General features: G+C 42.4%; 1 protein-coding gene across 6 annotated transcripts in view; it reads left to right on the top strand.

Annotated features, from left to right (window-relative positions):
* Nucleotides 1–7,695, top strand: part of erg (ETS transcription factor ERG) — a 272,948-nt gene extending 265,253 nt beyond the window's left edge. For all 6 annotated transcript variants that reach the window (XM_041211606.1, XM_041211609.1, XM_041211605.1 and 3 more), the window contains 3 exons: nucleotides 1,486–1,545; nucleotides 5,263–5,310; nucleotides 5,647–7,695. In XM_041211606.1, the coding sequence (XP_041067540.1) occupies nucleotides 1,486–1,545; nucleotides 5,263–5,310; nucleotides 5,647–6,167 (629 nt within the window). In that variant the 3' untranslated portion in view covers nucleotides 6,168–7,695. The remainder of the gene's footprint in view (nucleotides 1–1,485; nucleotides 1,546–5,262; nucleotides 5,311–5,646) is intronic.
* The last annotated feature ends 6,061 nt before the right edge of the window (nucleotides 7,696–13,756 follow it).

Below are 13,756 nucleotides of genomic sequence, written 5' to 3'. Positions count from 1 at the left end.
AAAATCACTGTTAGAGACATTGAAAAGTAAATGTTCAGCTAGTGAACTAAAGACTGAAAGTGCTGGGAAGACCATCTCATATTATCAACAAAGAACTGAAAAGAATTTGGAAGACATTGATCAAAATCACCCTATCGAATCCTATGCTCTGGAATTGGTGATATTGAATTGTTTTATCCCATCCTTCAAACCCATGTTTTTGTGTGTCTTATGTGTGTGGTATGTGTGAGCATAGGGATTTAAGAAAGGGTAGAGTTTAGGTTATAGAGTTAGAAATTGGCAGTTCATATTTCTTTCTTTTGCCACTGGTTAAAGACAATATGTTCAATAAACATTTATGCACTTATTAAGTTTACAAACCCGGTGCTTATATTCTGTTAACCTAAATTCAACAATTAGGTGGTTTGATCAAACTTTTCACATTTGTCATGGCTCGGGAAGCAGTGGTATTGCAGTGCACTCTCCCCAATGAACCATGACACTAGGTATGATTCCAACAATTGGAGAGTTCTCCCCCTGATTCCCATTGACTCCAGTTTTGCTAGGGCTCCTTGACGCCAAATTTGGTAAAATGCTGCCTTGATGTCAAGGACAATCACTCTCACCTCACTTCTGGAGTTCAGCTCTTTTTGTCCATCTTGAAAAAAAGGCTGTAATGAACTCAGGAGCTGCCAGAACCCAAACTGAGTGTCGGTGAGCAGGCTATTGCTAAGCAAGTGCCACTTGATAGCACTGTTGATGACCCTAAGGTTCATTGGGTGAGACATTCAGTTTGTGTGAAAAATGATTGCATCTCATGCCAACTGGTGCCAATCTGAAGTCCAAGCCACATTCAGCATTGGGCCTCATTTGAAGAGATGCAGCGAGATGCAGGTGCCAAAGGGGAAACCCTGATGCAGAACGCCAACTACAGCCTGCCGAATACCGAGCTGGCCCCAGCTATCAGATAAATGCTTGGGAAGAGGGTCATGACTGGTTGGAGGGAGGGGGAGGGAAGCCTGGGGTAAGTGCGCCCAAGATTTCATTCATTTCAAGGAGACTATAAAATAAAATTAAAAAGAACTTAATTTCTTGGGTCCCTCCTGATTGAGGATCCAATCACTGTCAGGGAAGAGGGGGCGGGGGGGTGGTCCAGCAGTGGGAGAGACTGGTGCAAGTTACATTCAAAATGCTGTTGGGACCCAATTGCATCACAAGGCCTCAACTGCAATTTATTCACATGCCCCACCTTCCTGTGGTGAGTGCCTCCAAAAGTGGTGGCGGGTGGAAACATGCTGGGTATGCACTGATAAGTCCTCTACTGCTGATTTAACTACCCATTCCCATCAAGTGGTAAGGGTTAAAATCTAGTCCCAATAGCGACTGCATCATAATCTTGTAAAAGGATTTCAACTCCAACTTCAGAGGAAACTAAGAGCATAGTGCAATAAGTGTACATGGGAAGTGTCCTTATTGGCCTCATCTTTTTCCTCCATTCTTCTCTAGGAACTGCTTCATCTTCCTCAAATGTAACCAAAGTGGAAGACCAGCCTCGTCACCAGATAGGTACTTGCAATTCCAGACTTTAAACAATGCTCATTACCTCCTTATCAGTGTTGGTTAATCAATGTCATTTGTGCAAGCTTTGGATTCAGAGAACTGATACTTAAAGTTGTCTGCCATTTTTGTTCATTTCAAGCAGAGAATTGCTCTACAATGGCTCATTCCTACTTTAATGCAATGAATCAGTCTCTCACTGAGGAAAGCACTTTCTCAGCAATTACACATCTGGGCATATTGCCTAGATCCTATTAAAGCACCATCCTTGGGTATCGAGAGGAACAATCATTCCCGCATATCTTCCATTACAGATTTCGTGACAGCAAATTCCCCGTTCTGTAAAAAGTCTATGCTAAATGTCTGATTCTGACAATGTGAATATGTGTGATGATTGTGGATAATGCTGATGTCACGGTTTTTAACTCACTGAAGTAGGCACTTATAATGTGCTGTAAATGGCCCAATTGGTCAAAAAGGAAATGACGGATAAACTGTGTTCCTTTTGCCTTTTTCAATAAAGTCTTCAGGTACTACTGAAGTCATGAACGAAATCCAGCAGGAAGATTTTCTCTGGGCATATTGCACATCATGAAATTATAACCTTTTATTTACAACAGTGTTTACAATTTCATTGCAATTAGCACTCAGAGCAAATCTTCCCCCATTGCCTATTTTAAGCTCAGAAGGAATAAGAATATGAATGAAAAACAAAAACAGAATTACCTGGAAAAACTCAGCAGGTCTGGCAGCATCGGCGGAGAAGAAAAGAGTTGACGTTTCGAGTCCTCATGACCCTTCGACAGAACTCAGTTCTGTCGAAGGGTCATGAGGACTCGAAACGTCAACTCTTTTCTTCTCCGCCGATGCTGCCAGACCTGCTGAGTTTTTCCAGGTATTTCTGTTTTTGTTTTGGATTTCCAGCATCCGCAGTTTTTTGTTTTTATAAGAATATGAATGATGCTGGTGATAGTGGATCAAGGTTTAACTTGCTTGCATTATGTTCTTCAGACTGTTATCCTAACAAAGATATTAAAGCATCTATTTTAAACAGGTTGACCTAGATTTCCTGCTTGTTTGCTCTGGTTTAATTGCTTGAAATCAAGCAAACCAGCATAAAAGGTTGCAACATTTTAAGTTCAAGTTAAAGTTGAGTGTAAATAGGATTTCTGTGATCTTCAACGTAGGCTTAAAAAATTATTGTACTGAAATCTAACCCTGCACACAAAACTGTCCATGCCCCCAAATCAAAGTAATAAGCAGAGTGAGTTGCTGCCGGTTACACCCTTTATACAACGGTTTGACAAGCTTCTTCAAAATGAGTTTGCTTTTAGGCAGGAAAGGCTCCAGCAGCCTTGTTTTCAAAGTTTTTGAATATCAACAACTACTTAATTTATTAAGAAACTGAATTTTTTTAGTCATTCATGGGATGTGGGTGTCACTGGCTAAGCTAAGCCCATCCTTAATTGCCCCTGAGAAGGTGGTGGTGAGCTGCCTTCTTGAACCGCTGCAGTGCCTGTGGTGTAGGTACACCCACAGTGCTGTTAGGAAGGGAGTTCCAGGATTTTGACCCAGCGACAGTGAAGGAACAATGAAGTATTTCCAAGTCAGGATGGTGAGTGGCTTGGAGGGTGGTGTTCCCATGTATCTGCTGCTCCAGTCCTCCTAGATGGTAGTGATTGTGAGTTTGGAAGGTGCTGCCTAAGGAGCCTTGGTGAGTTCTTGCATTGCATCTTGTAGATGGTACACACTGCTGCCACTGTGTGTTAGTGCCGGAGGGAATGAATATTTGTGCATTGGGCCAATCGAGCAGGGTGCATTGTCCCGGGCAGTGTCAAGCTTTTTGACTGTTGTAGGAGCTGCGCCCATCCAGGCAAGTGGGGAGTATTCCATCACACTCCTGACCTGTGCCTTGTAGACTGTGGACAGGTTTTGGTGAGTCAGGAGGTGAGTTACTCGTCACAGGATTCCCAGCCCCTGACCTGCTCTTGTAGCCACAGTATTTATATGGCTAGTCCAGTTCAGTTTCTGGTCAATGGTAACCTCCAGGATGTTGGTAGTGGGGAGATTCAATGATGGTAATGCCATTGAATGTCAAGGGGCGATGGTTAGATTCTCTCTTGTTGGAGATGGTCATTACCTGGCACTTGTATGGCATAAATGATACTTGCCACTTGTTAGCCTTTAACTCCTCCGTTAAAGTAATAGACAGAGAATTGCCACACAAACATTTAAGCAAGTGGCTACTATTATTAACAACCATCATTTTATTTACCCATGTTCTCCCCTGCTTTCCAGAAGTATATATTGCAAGTTAAGAGCTGGCTCTGTAGACATCCAGGAGCATTTGATATCTCAGCTAGTTAGCCAGTCTTCACATGTGAGACTGGAGAATCAATGTTGACATATCATTCAACTCTGAGGGTGTGGAGGATGGGGGACCACCACAAGGCCTAATCGCCTCTCTAGAGTTCCACACTTACTTTCCAGCTGTTGTTGGCACTGGATCAAGTTGTGGGACGGCAGCCCTTGTTTATTTTTCCCTTAGAATCACAGAATCATAGAATGGTTACAGTGCAGAAGGGGGCCATTTGGTCCCTTGTATCTGTGTTGGCTCTCTGCAAGAGCAGCTCTGCTGGTCTCACTCCTTTCCATGTAGCCCTTCCATTTTTTTTTCTCTTTAGGTGTTTATCCAATTCCCTTTAAAGAGCCATGATTGAATTTCCCTCCACCACAATCTCAGGGGGTATATCCTGATTCTCTGCATTGATCACACCTTCAATTTCTCCACTCACTGTGTAAACCCATTTTTCCTCATGTCACCACTACATCTGAAATCAGTGTTGTCTAGGGTTCTCGACACTTCCACTAAGAGGAACAGTTCCTCTCTATCTACTCTGTTTAGACTTTTCAATTACCCATCAAATTTCCTCTCCAACTTCTCTTCTCTAAAGGGAATAGTCTCAGTTTCTCCGATCTATCCATGTATCTGATATCCCTCACCCCAGAACCATTCTAGTAATTTTTTTCTGCACTCTTAAGCCTTCACATCCTTACTGAAGTGTGGTAACTAGAATTGGGCACAAAGCTCCAGCTGAGGCTGAACCAGTATTTTATAAAGGTTCCTCGTTACTCCCTTGCTTTCGTATTCCGTGCCTCTCTTTAAAAAGCTCAGGATCCCATATGCCTTTTTAACCACTGGCTCAGCCTGCCCTGCTGCCTTCAATGATTTGTTGCACATATACTCCTGGGACACTCTGATCCTGCATCCCTTCTGGAGTTATCCCCTTTATTTTATATTTCATCTCCTGTCCCTCCAAGCCAAAAGTATCAGTTCATACTTGACTGAACTAAATTTCATCAGCCACATGTCTGCCCATTCCATCAGCATATCTATGCCCTCTCAAAGTCTATCACTATCCTCAACATAGTTCAGTATACTTCTCTAGTTCAAGGGACACTGAGATCATCTGTAGTGTCCTGACTGTAGTCTCACTTGAAATCAGGTAGCTCACGACTTGAACCTGCTTGATCTGTATGGCAGAGCATCACACCATAATGATACATTAAACCATTGAATCGTCAGGAAAGCATTGATATTTCTGTTTCTTGAGCCTTAATATTTTAGCTCTGAAGGCTTCATAAACATGAATACACTACCTGAAAAAGTCACAGAAACCAGGGCATCTTAGGTCATTATGTTAATAGTTATTCTAATTTTAACAGATCCTTATCAGATTCTTGGGCCTACAAGTAGCCGCCTTGCAAACCCAGGTATGTTGAATTTAGCAAAAAAACAGTTTTAACAAAAGCCTAATAATGAATGTATTGCTTGATTAATTGTTCTTCTTTCACTTGTCTTTCTTAATGCACTATCAAGACCGATTGCCCCGCTGTATTTTCTTCCTAAGACCTCAATACTGTGGAAGTACTTATTTCACAGCCGCCTTCCTGCTATCAAGGCTTCTTGATGTCTTTTATTTTTCCTGTTAACCTTTATGAACTTCTGTGATATCCTGCACTATAGGCCTTAGCGCTCACCTTCATCTCTCAATTAAAACAAACCTTTTAGGGCATATTGACAAAATACTGTTCTTTACTCCATTTCAGGAAGTGGGCAGATTCAGCTGTGGCAATTCCTGCTGGAGCTTCTGTCTGACAGCTCCAATGCCAACTGCATTACCTGGGAAGGAACTAACGGGGAGTTCAAAATGACAGACCCAGATGAGGTGGCAAGACGTTGGGGAGAGAGGAAGAGCAAGCCCAACATGAACTATGACAAGCTGAGCAGGGCTTTGCGTTACTACTATGACAAGAACATCATGACCAAAGTCCATGGCAAGCGCTACGCTTACAAATTTGACTTCCACGGGATTGCACAAGCCCTGCAACCCCATCCCCCTGAGTCCTCCATGTACAAGTACCCAACAGATATCTCATACATGAGCACCTACCATGCGCACCAGCAAAAGGTGAATTTTGTGGCTCCCCATCCTCCTGCTCTACCTGTGACATCCTCTAGTTTCTTTGCAGCTCCAAGTCCATACTGGAATTCTCCAACTGGAGGCATCTACCCAAATGCCAGACATGCAGCCACCCACATGCCATCTCATCTTGGAACTTACTATTGAACAATGCTCATGTTTTCACTTAAGACTTGGGTTACTGCTCTGGGAATGGAACACTGGGTTAATAACTATGAATTTAAATTGGAGAAAAATAAAACAAAGTGTAGACTCAAACCATACAGGAATACTGAAGATGTGACAAGTCTTGAATACTCGAAGAGGTAAAACCGTGTGTTGACATATTAGAAATAAGCTTGATACATGTCTGTTGAAGACAATAAACTGGTTAACTGATTAGAGTTGAGTTATTGAAAGACGAGTACTTTATGGAGAGTTTATGAACTGAAAGAAGAAGACCTAAGGATCAAGTAACTGGTCACTGTTGACAATCAGGAACAAAAACACAAATGTTAGAAAGACAAAGAGTGTTGCATGGAGTAAGATATTGAGATTATGGAATTTAAGAAACAAAGATCAACACACGGCAAGAGAAAACAAAACATCAGAAATTATGTAAATGTAGAATCTACAAATGAGAGACTTGACGTGTAACATCTTGGATGTTCTTCAGCAGTTAAACTCTTGCTCTCTGAAATGAAATATTTATACCTTCTGGAATTTATTTGTTAACAGGATTTATCATCTAAGTATATTAAATACAAAGTTGTGGAAGATCTCTCCAAGACTTGGGAGACTTGGACAATACTGCATGATTTGGTACAATGATTTCTTACTTTGCATGGCTTGAGCCAAGCATTTGGATTTGAGTATGTGCAGAAGGCTACGTGATGGATTAGAAATTAAGCAATGGAAATGAAATAGGAGAACTGAAAGAGTTTGGTGAAAAGGAATAAACTGGTGTCTGTGTGTGTGTGTTTTTAAATGGACATGCAAAAACAAAACTGTATCAATTGGATATAAAAAGGATTCTCCAAAAAGAGCCACAAACAACATAATCATTGATATGAAGGGACAAATAGAAGGAGAAAACAAAAGAGAGATCTGGAGCCAAAACACTTCATCATCTAGTAAAAAAAAATACATCTCTTAAGAATTGGAAAACTGGGATTGTCTGGAATTATTACATTTTGAAAAACCGGGATCTTATGAATGTGCTTGACATAAAACTGATCGGGACCTGAAACTTGGGAGATTACTACCATTTTTCTTTATCCTGCACATTTGGGCCAGGACTAGCCCACTATCAAACCTGAGGAGATCTCAAATGCATTTTTTTTTTAAACCTAGGCGGTCGCCAGATGTGAAGAGTCGCGAACGCTGTGCGTTTGTAAGAAATAAGTATTCAAATCAAGGTTATTTTGCATTTTATATTGTAAACTTATTATGTAACTTATGCATTTATATATTCCTTTTTTCTGACACTACGAGTTGACCTCGGCCAACTATGGACCCAAAACGAGAAAAAGAAAAACAGAAAAAAAGCGAAAAAGAGAAAAAAAAATGACATGCGATTAAACATTATGGCCTTGATTTATAACTCTTTTTAATGAAATATGCTTTATGTTTACATATGAAACTCTTAGCACATAGGATGCAAATTATATATGTATTAAAATAAGCCTGGCTTTCATTTCAGAGTTTGTTTTTCCCATTGTTACTTCTCCTTCAAGCTTATGGCAGCATTTTTGGACATGGAAGTTGGAGGGTGGGAGTGGGGTTGGGGGGCAAGGGTCAGTTAAAGAGGTGGCAACCCTATTATGTGTAGATAACTGATTAATTTCCTGACTAATCGATGGAGACTCACACCTTACATGAGGGGTATTATTAGAAACCAGGTAGAAAGGCTGAATGGACTTTTAACAAAAAATAAGTAGTAATTTTTCAATAAAATTAATTTTATTGTTACATAGAGTGCCAAAATAATCATTTATTTGGCATAATTCCTTTTTAGTGGAAACTCATTATCCGCTTTCTGAAACAGCGGTCAAAATTGTGCAACTTTTAAAAAGTAATTAGGAAACAACATACCAAAAGCAGAGAAAGAGAGATGAAGTTTTCTTTTACTTGTTCCTGGAATCTGAGCATTGCTGGCAAGGCCAGCATTTATTGCCCATCCCTGATTGCCCTTGAGCAGGTGGTGGTGAGCCTCCTTCTTGAACTGCTGCAGTTCCATATGATTTCAGCACACCCATAGAACCATAGAACACCACAGCACAGAAAACAGGCCATTCGGCCCTTCTAGTCTGTGACGAAATATTATTCTGCTAGTCCCATTGACCTGCACCTAGTCCATAACCCTCCAGACCTCTCCCATCCATGTATCTATCTAACTTATTCTTAAAACTTAAGAGTGAGCCCGCATTTACCACGTCAGAACAATTAGGGAAGGAGTTCCAGGGCTTTGACCCAGCGACAGTGGGGTCAACAGAAGAGGGTGAGTTATGAAGCTTTCAGCATCCAAGTCCTCATAGTCAATGATCTTTCTAATTTGAATGAATAAAAATTGGAAAAATTTAAAGTACTAATTAATTTTCTTTTAGAACTTGCAGCCCATGTTTGGCATTTGATTCTTGGCTGCATTTTTGTCATGTAAATCTAGAGTAAAGGACCATCTTGATTGTAGGCCAAAGAATAGTGAGATTCTATCAGGGACTCTTACTCTGTTCTGGAGTCAAGTCAGATGCTAACTTTGGGTGTAGCCTGCCATTACACAACAACCGTAGCGTCAGTGTGAAACTGTTGCGCTGTTGGGTTACATTTATAGTGAAAATGCTCCTTCATTCCCTTTGGTTTGTTTTTTATTTGCAAGCAGAACATGAACCAAACTGCCAACCTGTTCAAGGGAATATGTTCAGAGCTGCTAATTTGTTTTCTAGACATTTTACATATTTTTTCTGAAGAAATTTCTGAATTAAAGTTGATTGAGAGCTCACATCCCAAGTTGCTTGCAAACACTCCTCAGAGAAGTCTAGGAAAAGATAGGAGGAGCATAAAGTGTAATTGACACTGAGTAAACAATAAAAAATCTCCACCGCCTCTTTTGTGTTTCATTAACGAGATCTGGGGGGTATATGGCAGCTGCCTTGATGCTGCATGTTCTGAAGAGCACCAGATTAAAAAGTGCTTTCAAGCTTTGGCGCTATTGTTCCCAAAACAAAACCTGTTATGTAGACAATGGGAAAGGTTACATTTTGAAGGTGCGCGTCCTGACTTTAAATTGACAGCTGCACAGCACAATCAGACATACAGTGTCGCAATCTATCTCTCTCTCCACCTCGCTTTGCAGGAAATGGAAGATCTAGGACTTCGTTTTCCAAAACAAATCTGCTCAGTTAAGATAGAAAGAACCTTTTCTTGCAAAAATTGGCTACGTAATTTTTTTTTGGAAAAGTATGCTTTATTCAAAATACCTGAAAGAAAAAATTGGATGTGTAATTCCTATATTTACAGCACAAATACAGATCGTTCAGGTCAGCAAGTCTATCCAGTTTTTCTGGACCATATGAGCTTCCTCCTGTCATACTTCAACTTACCCTATCCACATATCCCATCCTTTTCTCCCTCACATACTTAGCTAACTTCCCCTTAAATACATCTATGCTTTTCATGTTAATTACACCATGTGGTAGCAAGTTCCACATTCTCTAACCACTCTCTGGGTGATTGGATTTAAAGGCACAATCAGAAAATCAAAGTTTGAACAAGGTACATCATTTTGTTGTCACAATAGGGTACGGTGACCCTCAGGGTGAAATAAGGACAATGGCGAGTGGTGATGTAAAGATGAAAGTACCAAGTCATAATGATGGATAGGACATTTGATCTCAGCTGAGGGTCAAACAGGATGCCTAAGTCACGTTATCAACTGGCTCAGCTTGAGCAAGTAGCCTAGAAAGAGATGATGGAATTGGAGATAAATTGGAGATGGGGGTTTTGCCAGCTGCCAAATAAGATTATTTTGGTATTTGCATTGTTCAGTTAGAGGAAGTTCTGGCTTATCTACATCCTGGTGTCTGGAAGACAGTCTGACAATAAAGAAGTGGAGAGAAAGTCAAGGGAGCTGGGGATGAGGTAGAACTGGATATAGTCAGCATACATATAGATACTGTCCCCATGTCTACAGATAGAATCACAGATACAAATAAAGAAGAAAAAAATCACACTATTTAAAGGCACCAGATAAATACAAGTTATGCTGCTGAAAGAAAGGGGACAAAAAGGGAAGTCTTTGATAGGCATTCTCATCTTTATAATATTATTTATAAAGTTATCATTTCCGTTTTCAGATTGGTCAAAGCAGGGAATATTCTCCACGGAGGCTTTTGTAACATGTCAAAACTCTTGGCAATCCCAATAAATGCTGACCTACTCGTGAGAAATGCTCAATAAAATACTGACCCACTCCTGGGAAACATCCAACACTGACAAACTCCTGGAAGATGCCTAACAAGCATTTCTGGGGAACCCCTTCAAATACTGACACACTCCAGGGAACCCCTTCAAATACTGACAAACATCAGGGAACCCCTTTACATACTGACACACTCCTAGGGAACCCCTTCACATACTGACATACTCTGGGGAATCCCTTCACATACTGGCACATTCCTGGGGAACCCCTTCAAATATTGACACACTCCTAGGGAACCCCTTCACATACTGACATACTCCGGGGAATCCCTTCACATACTAACACACTCCTGGGGAACCCCTTCACATACTGACATACTCCTGGGGAACCCCTTCAAATACTGACATATACCTGGGGAACCCCTTCACATACTGACACTCTCCTGGGGAACCCCTTCAAATACTGACATATACCTGGGGAACCCCTTCACATAGTGACACACTCAGGGGAACCCCTTCACATAGTGACACACTCCTAGGGAACCCCTTCACATACTGACATACACCTGGGGAACCCCTTCACATACTGACAAACTCCGGGGAACCCCTTCACATACTGACACACTCCTAGGGAACCCCTTCACATACTGACACACTCTGGGGAACCCCTTCACATACTGACACACTCTGGGGAACCCCTTCACATACTGACACACTCCTGGGGAACCCCTTCACATACTGACACACTCCTAGGGAACCCCTTCACATACTGACACTCTCCTGGGGAACCCCTTCACATACTGACACATTCCTAAGGAACCCCTTCACATACTGACACACTCCTGGGGAAACCCCTTCACAAACTGACATGTGCCGGGGAACCCCTTCATTTACTGACACACTCCTGGGGAACCCCTTCACATACTGACATGTGCCGGGGAACCCCTTCACGTACTGACACACTCCTGGGGAACCCCTTCACATACTGACATATTCCTGGGGAACCCCTTCACATATGGACACACTCCTAGGGAACCCATTCACATATTGACACACTCCTGGGGTAACCCTTCACATACTGACACACTCCTGGGGAACCCCTTCACATACTGACACACTCCTGGGGAAACCCCTTCACGTACTGACATGTGCCGGGGAACCCCTTCACTTACTGACACACTCCTGGGGAACCCCTTCACGTACTGACATGTGCCGGGGAACCCCTTCACATACTGACACACTCCTGGGGTAACCCTTCACATACTGACACACTCCTGGGGAACCCCTTCACATACTGACACACTCCTGGGGAAACCCCTTCACGTACTGACATGTGCCGGGGAACCCCTTCACTTACTGACACACTCCTGGGGAACCCCTTCACGTACTGACATGTGCCGGGGAACCCCTTCACATACTGACACACACCTGGGGAACCCCTTCACATACTGACACACTCCTGGGGAACCCCTTCACATACTGACATACTCCTGGGGAACCCCTTCACATATTGACACACTTTGGAGAACCCCTTCACATACTGACACACTCCTGGGGAACCCCTTCACAAACTGACATGTGCCGGGTAACCCCTTCAAATACTGTCACATACCTGAGAAATGCCAACACATCTGTAGGTGGCATACTCCATTTAGGACATTTCTCAATGGTTCTTTATGTGCAAGTGGGAGAAACCCTGCACATACTCTCATAACATCAGCCACCTGAAGGAAAATAGTGTTAACTTTAAAAAAATAAGGTTTGATTAGTATGCAGCTAAAATAATGAGCAGCAAAGGAAACTATCCACAAGGCTGATTCCATCATAGAGCCTCCCTTCGTAATCCACTGTGTTCCTAGTATCCTGATTTGAAAACCTATAATTGAATGCGTGTCTGGAAAAGCTTGTCATATGAACTGACAATGTCTCTTGCTTGCTGCCTGCAGAATATTGACTAGATCTTTCACCCAATATGTCTCCTACTATTAATCCAAACATGAATTTAATGCTGAACTGTGGAATCTATTTACAGTGCTCCAACCTGAATCCCAGAGATTACTTGTACTACTAAAACAACTTGCATTTATCTTTTCTTATTTGTTTATTCATGGGATGTAGGCATCGTTGGCTCAGCCAGCATTTATTGCCCATCCACAATTGCCCTTGAGGAGATGGTGGTGAACTGCCTTATTGAACCACTGCAGTATAAGTAGTGTCCCTGGCGCTGTTAGGGAGTCCCAGGAATTTGACCCAGTGACATTGAAGGAACTGCGATATAGTTTCAAGTCAGGATGGTGTATGGCTTAGAGCGGAATTTGTGGTGGTGTTCCCATATGTCTGCTGCCATTGCAGGTTTGGAAGGTGCTGTTGAAGATGGTGAGCTGCTGCAGTGCTTCTTGTAGATAGTACACACTGCTGCTACTATGCATCAGTGGTGGAGGCTGTGAATGTTTAGGGTGGTAGATGGGGTGCCAATCAAACAGGCTGCTTTGTCCTGAATGATGTCAAGCTCCTTGAGTGTTGTTGGAGCTGCACTCATCCAGGCAAGGGGAGAGTATTCCATCACACTCCTGACTTGTACCATATAGATGGTGGACAGGCTTTGGGGAGTCAGGAGGTGAGTTACTATCTGCAGAATTCCAAGTCCCTGACATGTTCTTGTAGCCACAGTATTTATATAGTTGATCCTGTTCAGTTTCTGGCTAATGGTAACCCCCAGGTTGGTGATCGTGGGGGATTCAGCGATGGTAATGCCATTGAATGTCAAGGGAGATGGTTAGATTCTCTCTCGTTGGAGATGGTTATTGCCTGGCACTTGTGTGGTGTGAATCTAACTTGCCACTTATCAGCCAAGCTTGCATATTGTCCAGGTCTAGTTCCATATCGACATTGACTGCTTCAGTACCTGAGGAGTTGCGAATGGTGCTGAACATTGTGGAATCATCATCGAACATCCCCACTTCTGACATTATGATGGAGGGAAGGTCATTGATGAAGCAGCTGAAGCTGGGACACTAACCTGAGGAACACCTGCAGTGATATCCTGGTACTGAGATGATTGACCCCCAAAAAGCACAATCATCTTCCTTTGTGCTAGGTATGGCTCCAGCCAGTGGAGAGTTTGCCCCCTGATTCCCATTGACTCAGGTTTTGCTAGGGCTCCTTGATGCCACACTTGGTCAAATGCTGCCTTAATGTCAAGGGCAGTCACTCTCAGCTCATCTCTTGAGTTCAGCTCTTTTGTCCATGTTTGGACCTAGGCTATAATGAGGTCAGGAGCTGAGTGACCCTGGAAGAATTGATACTGAGCATCAATGAGCAGGCTATTGTTAAGAAAGTGC

Source organism: Carcharodon carcharias, chromosome 18 (assembly GCF_017639515.1).
Source record: "Carcharodon carcharias isolate sCarCar2 chromosome 18, sCarCar2.pri, whole genome shotgun sequence".
NCBI lineage: Eukaryota > Metazoa > Chordata > Chondrichthyes > Lamniformes > Lamnidae > Carcharodon > Carcharodon carcharias.
This window is presented reverse-complemented; position numbering and strand designations above follow the sequence as displayed.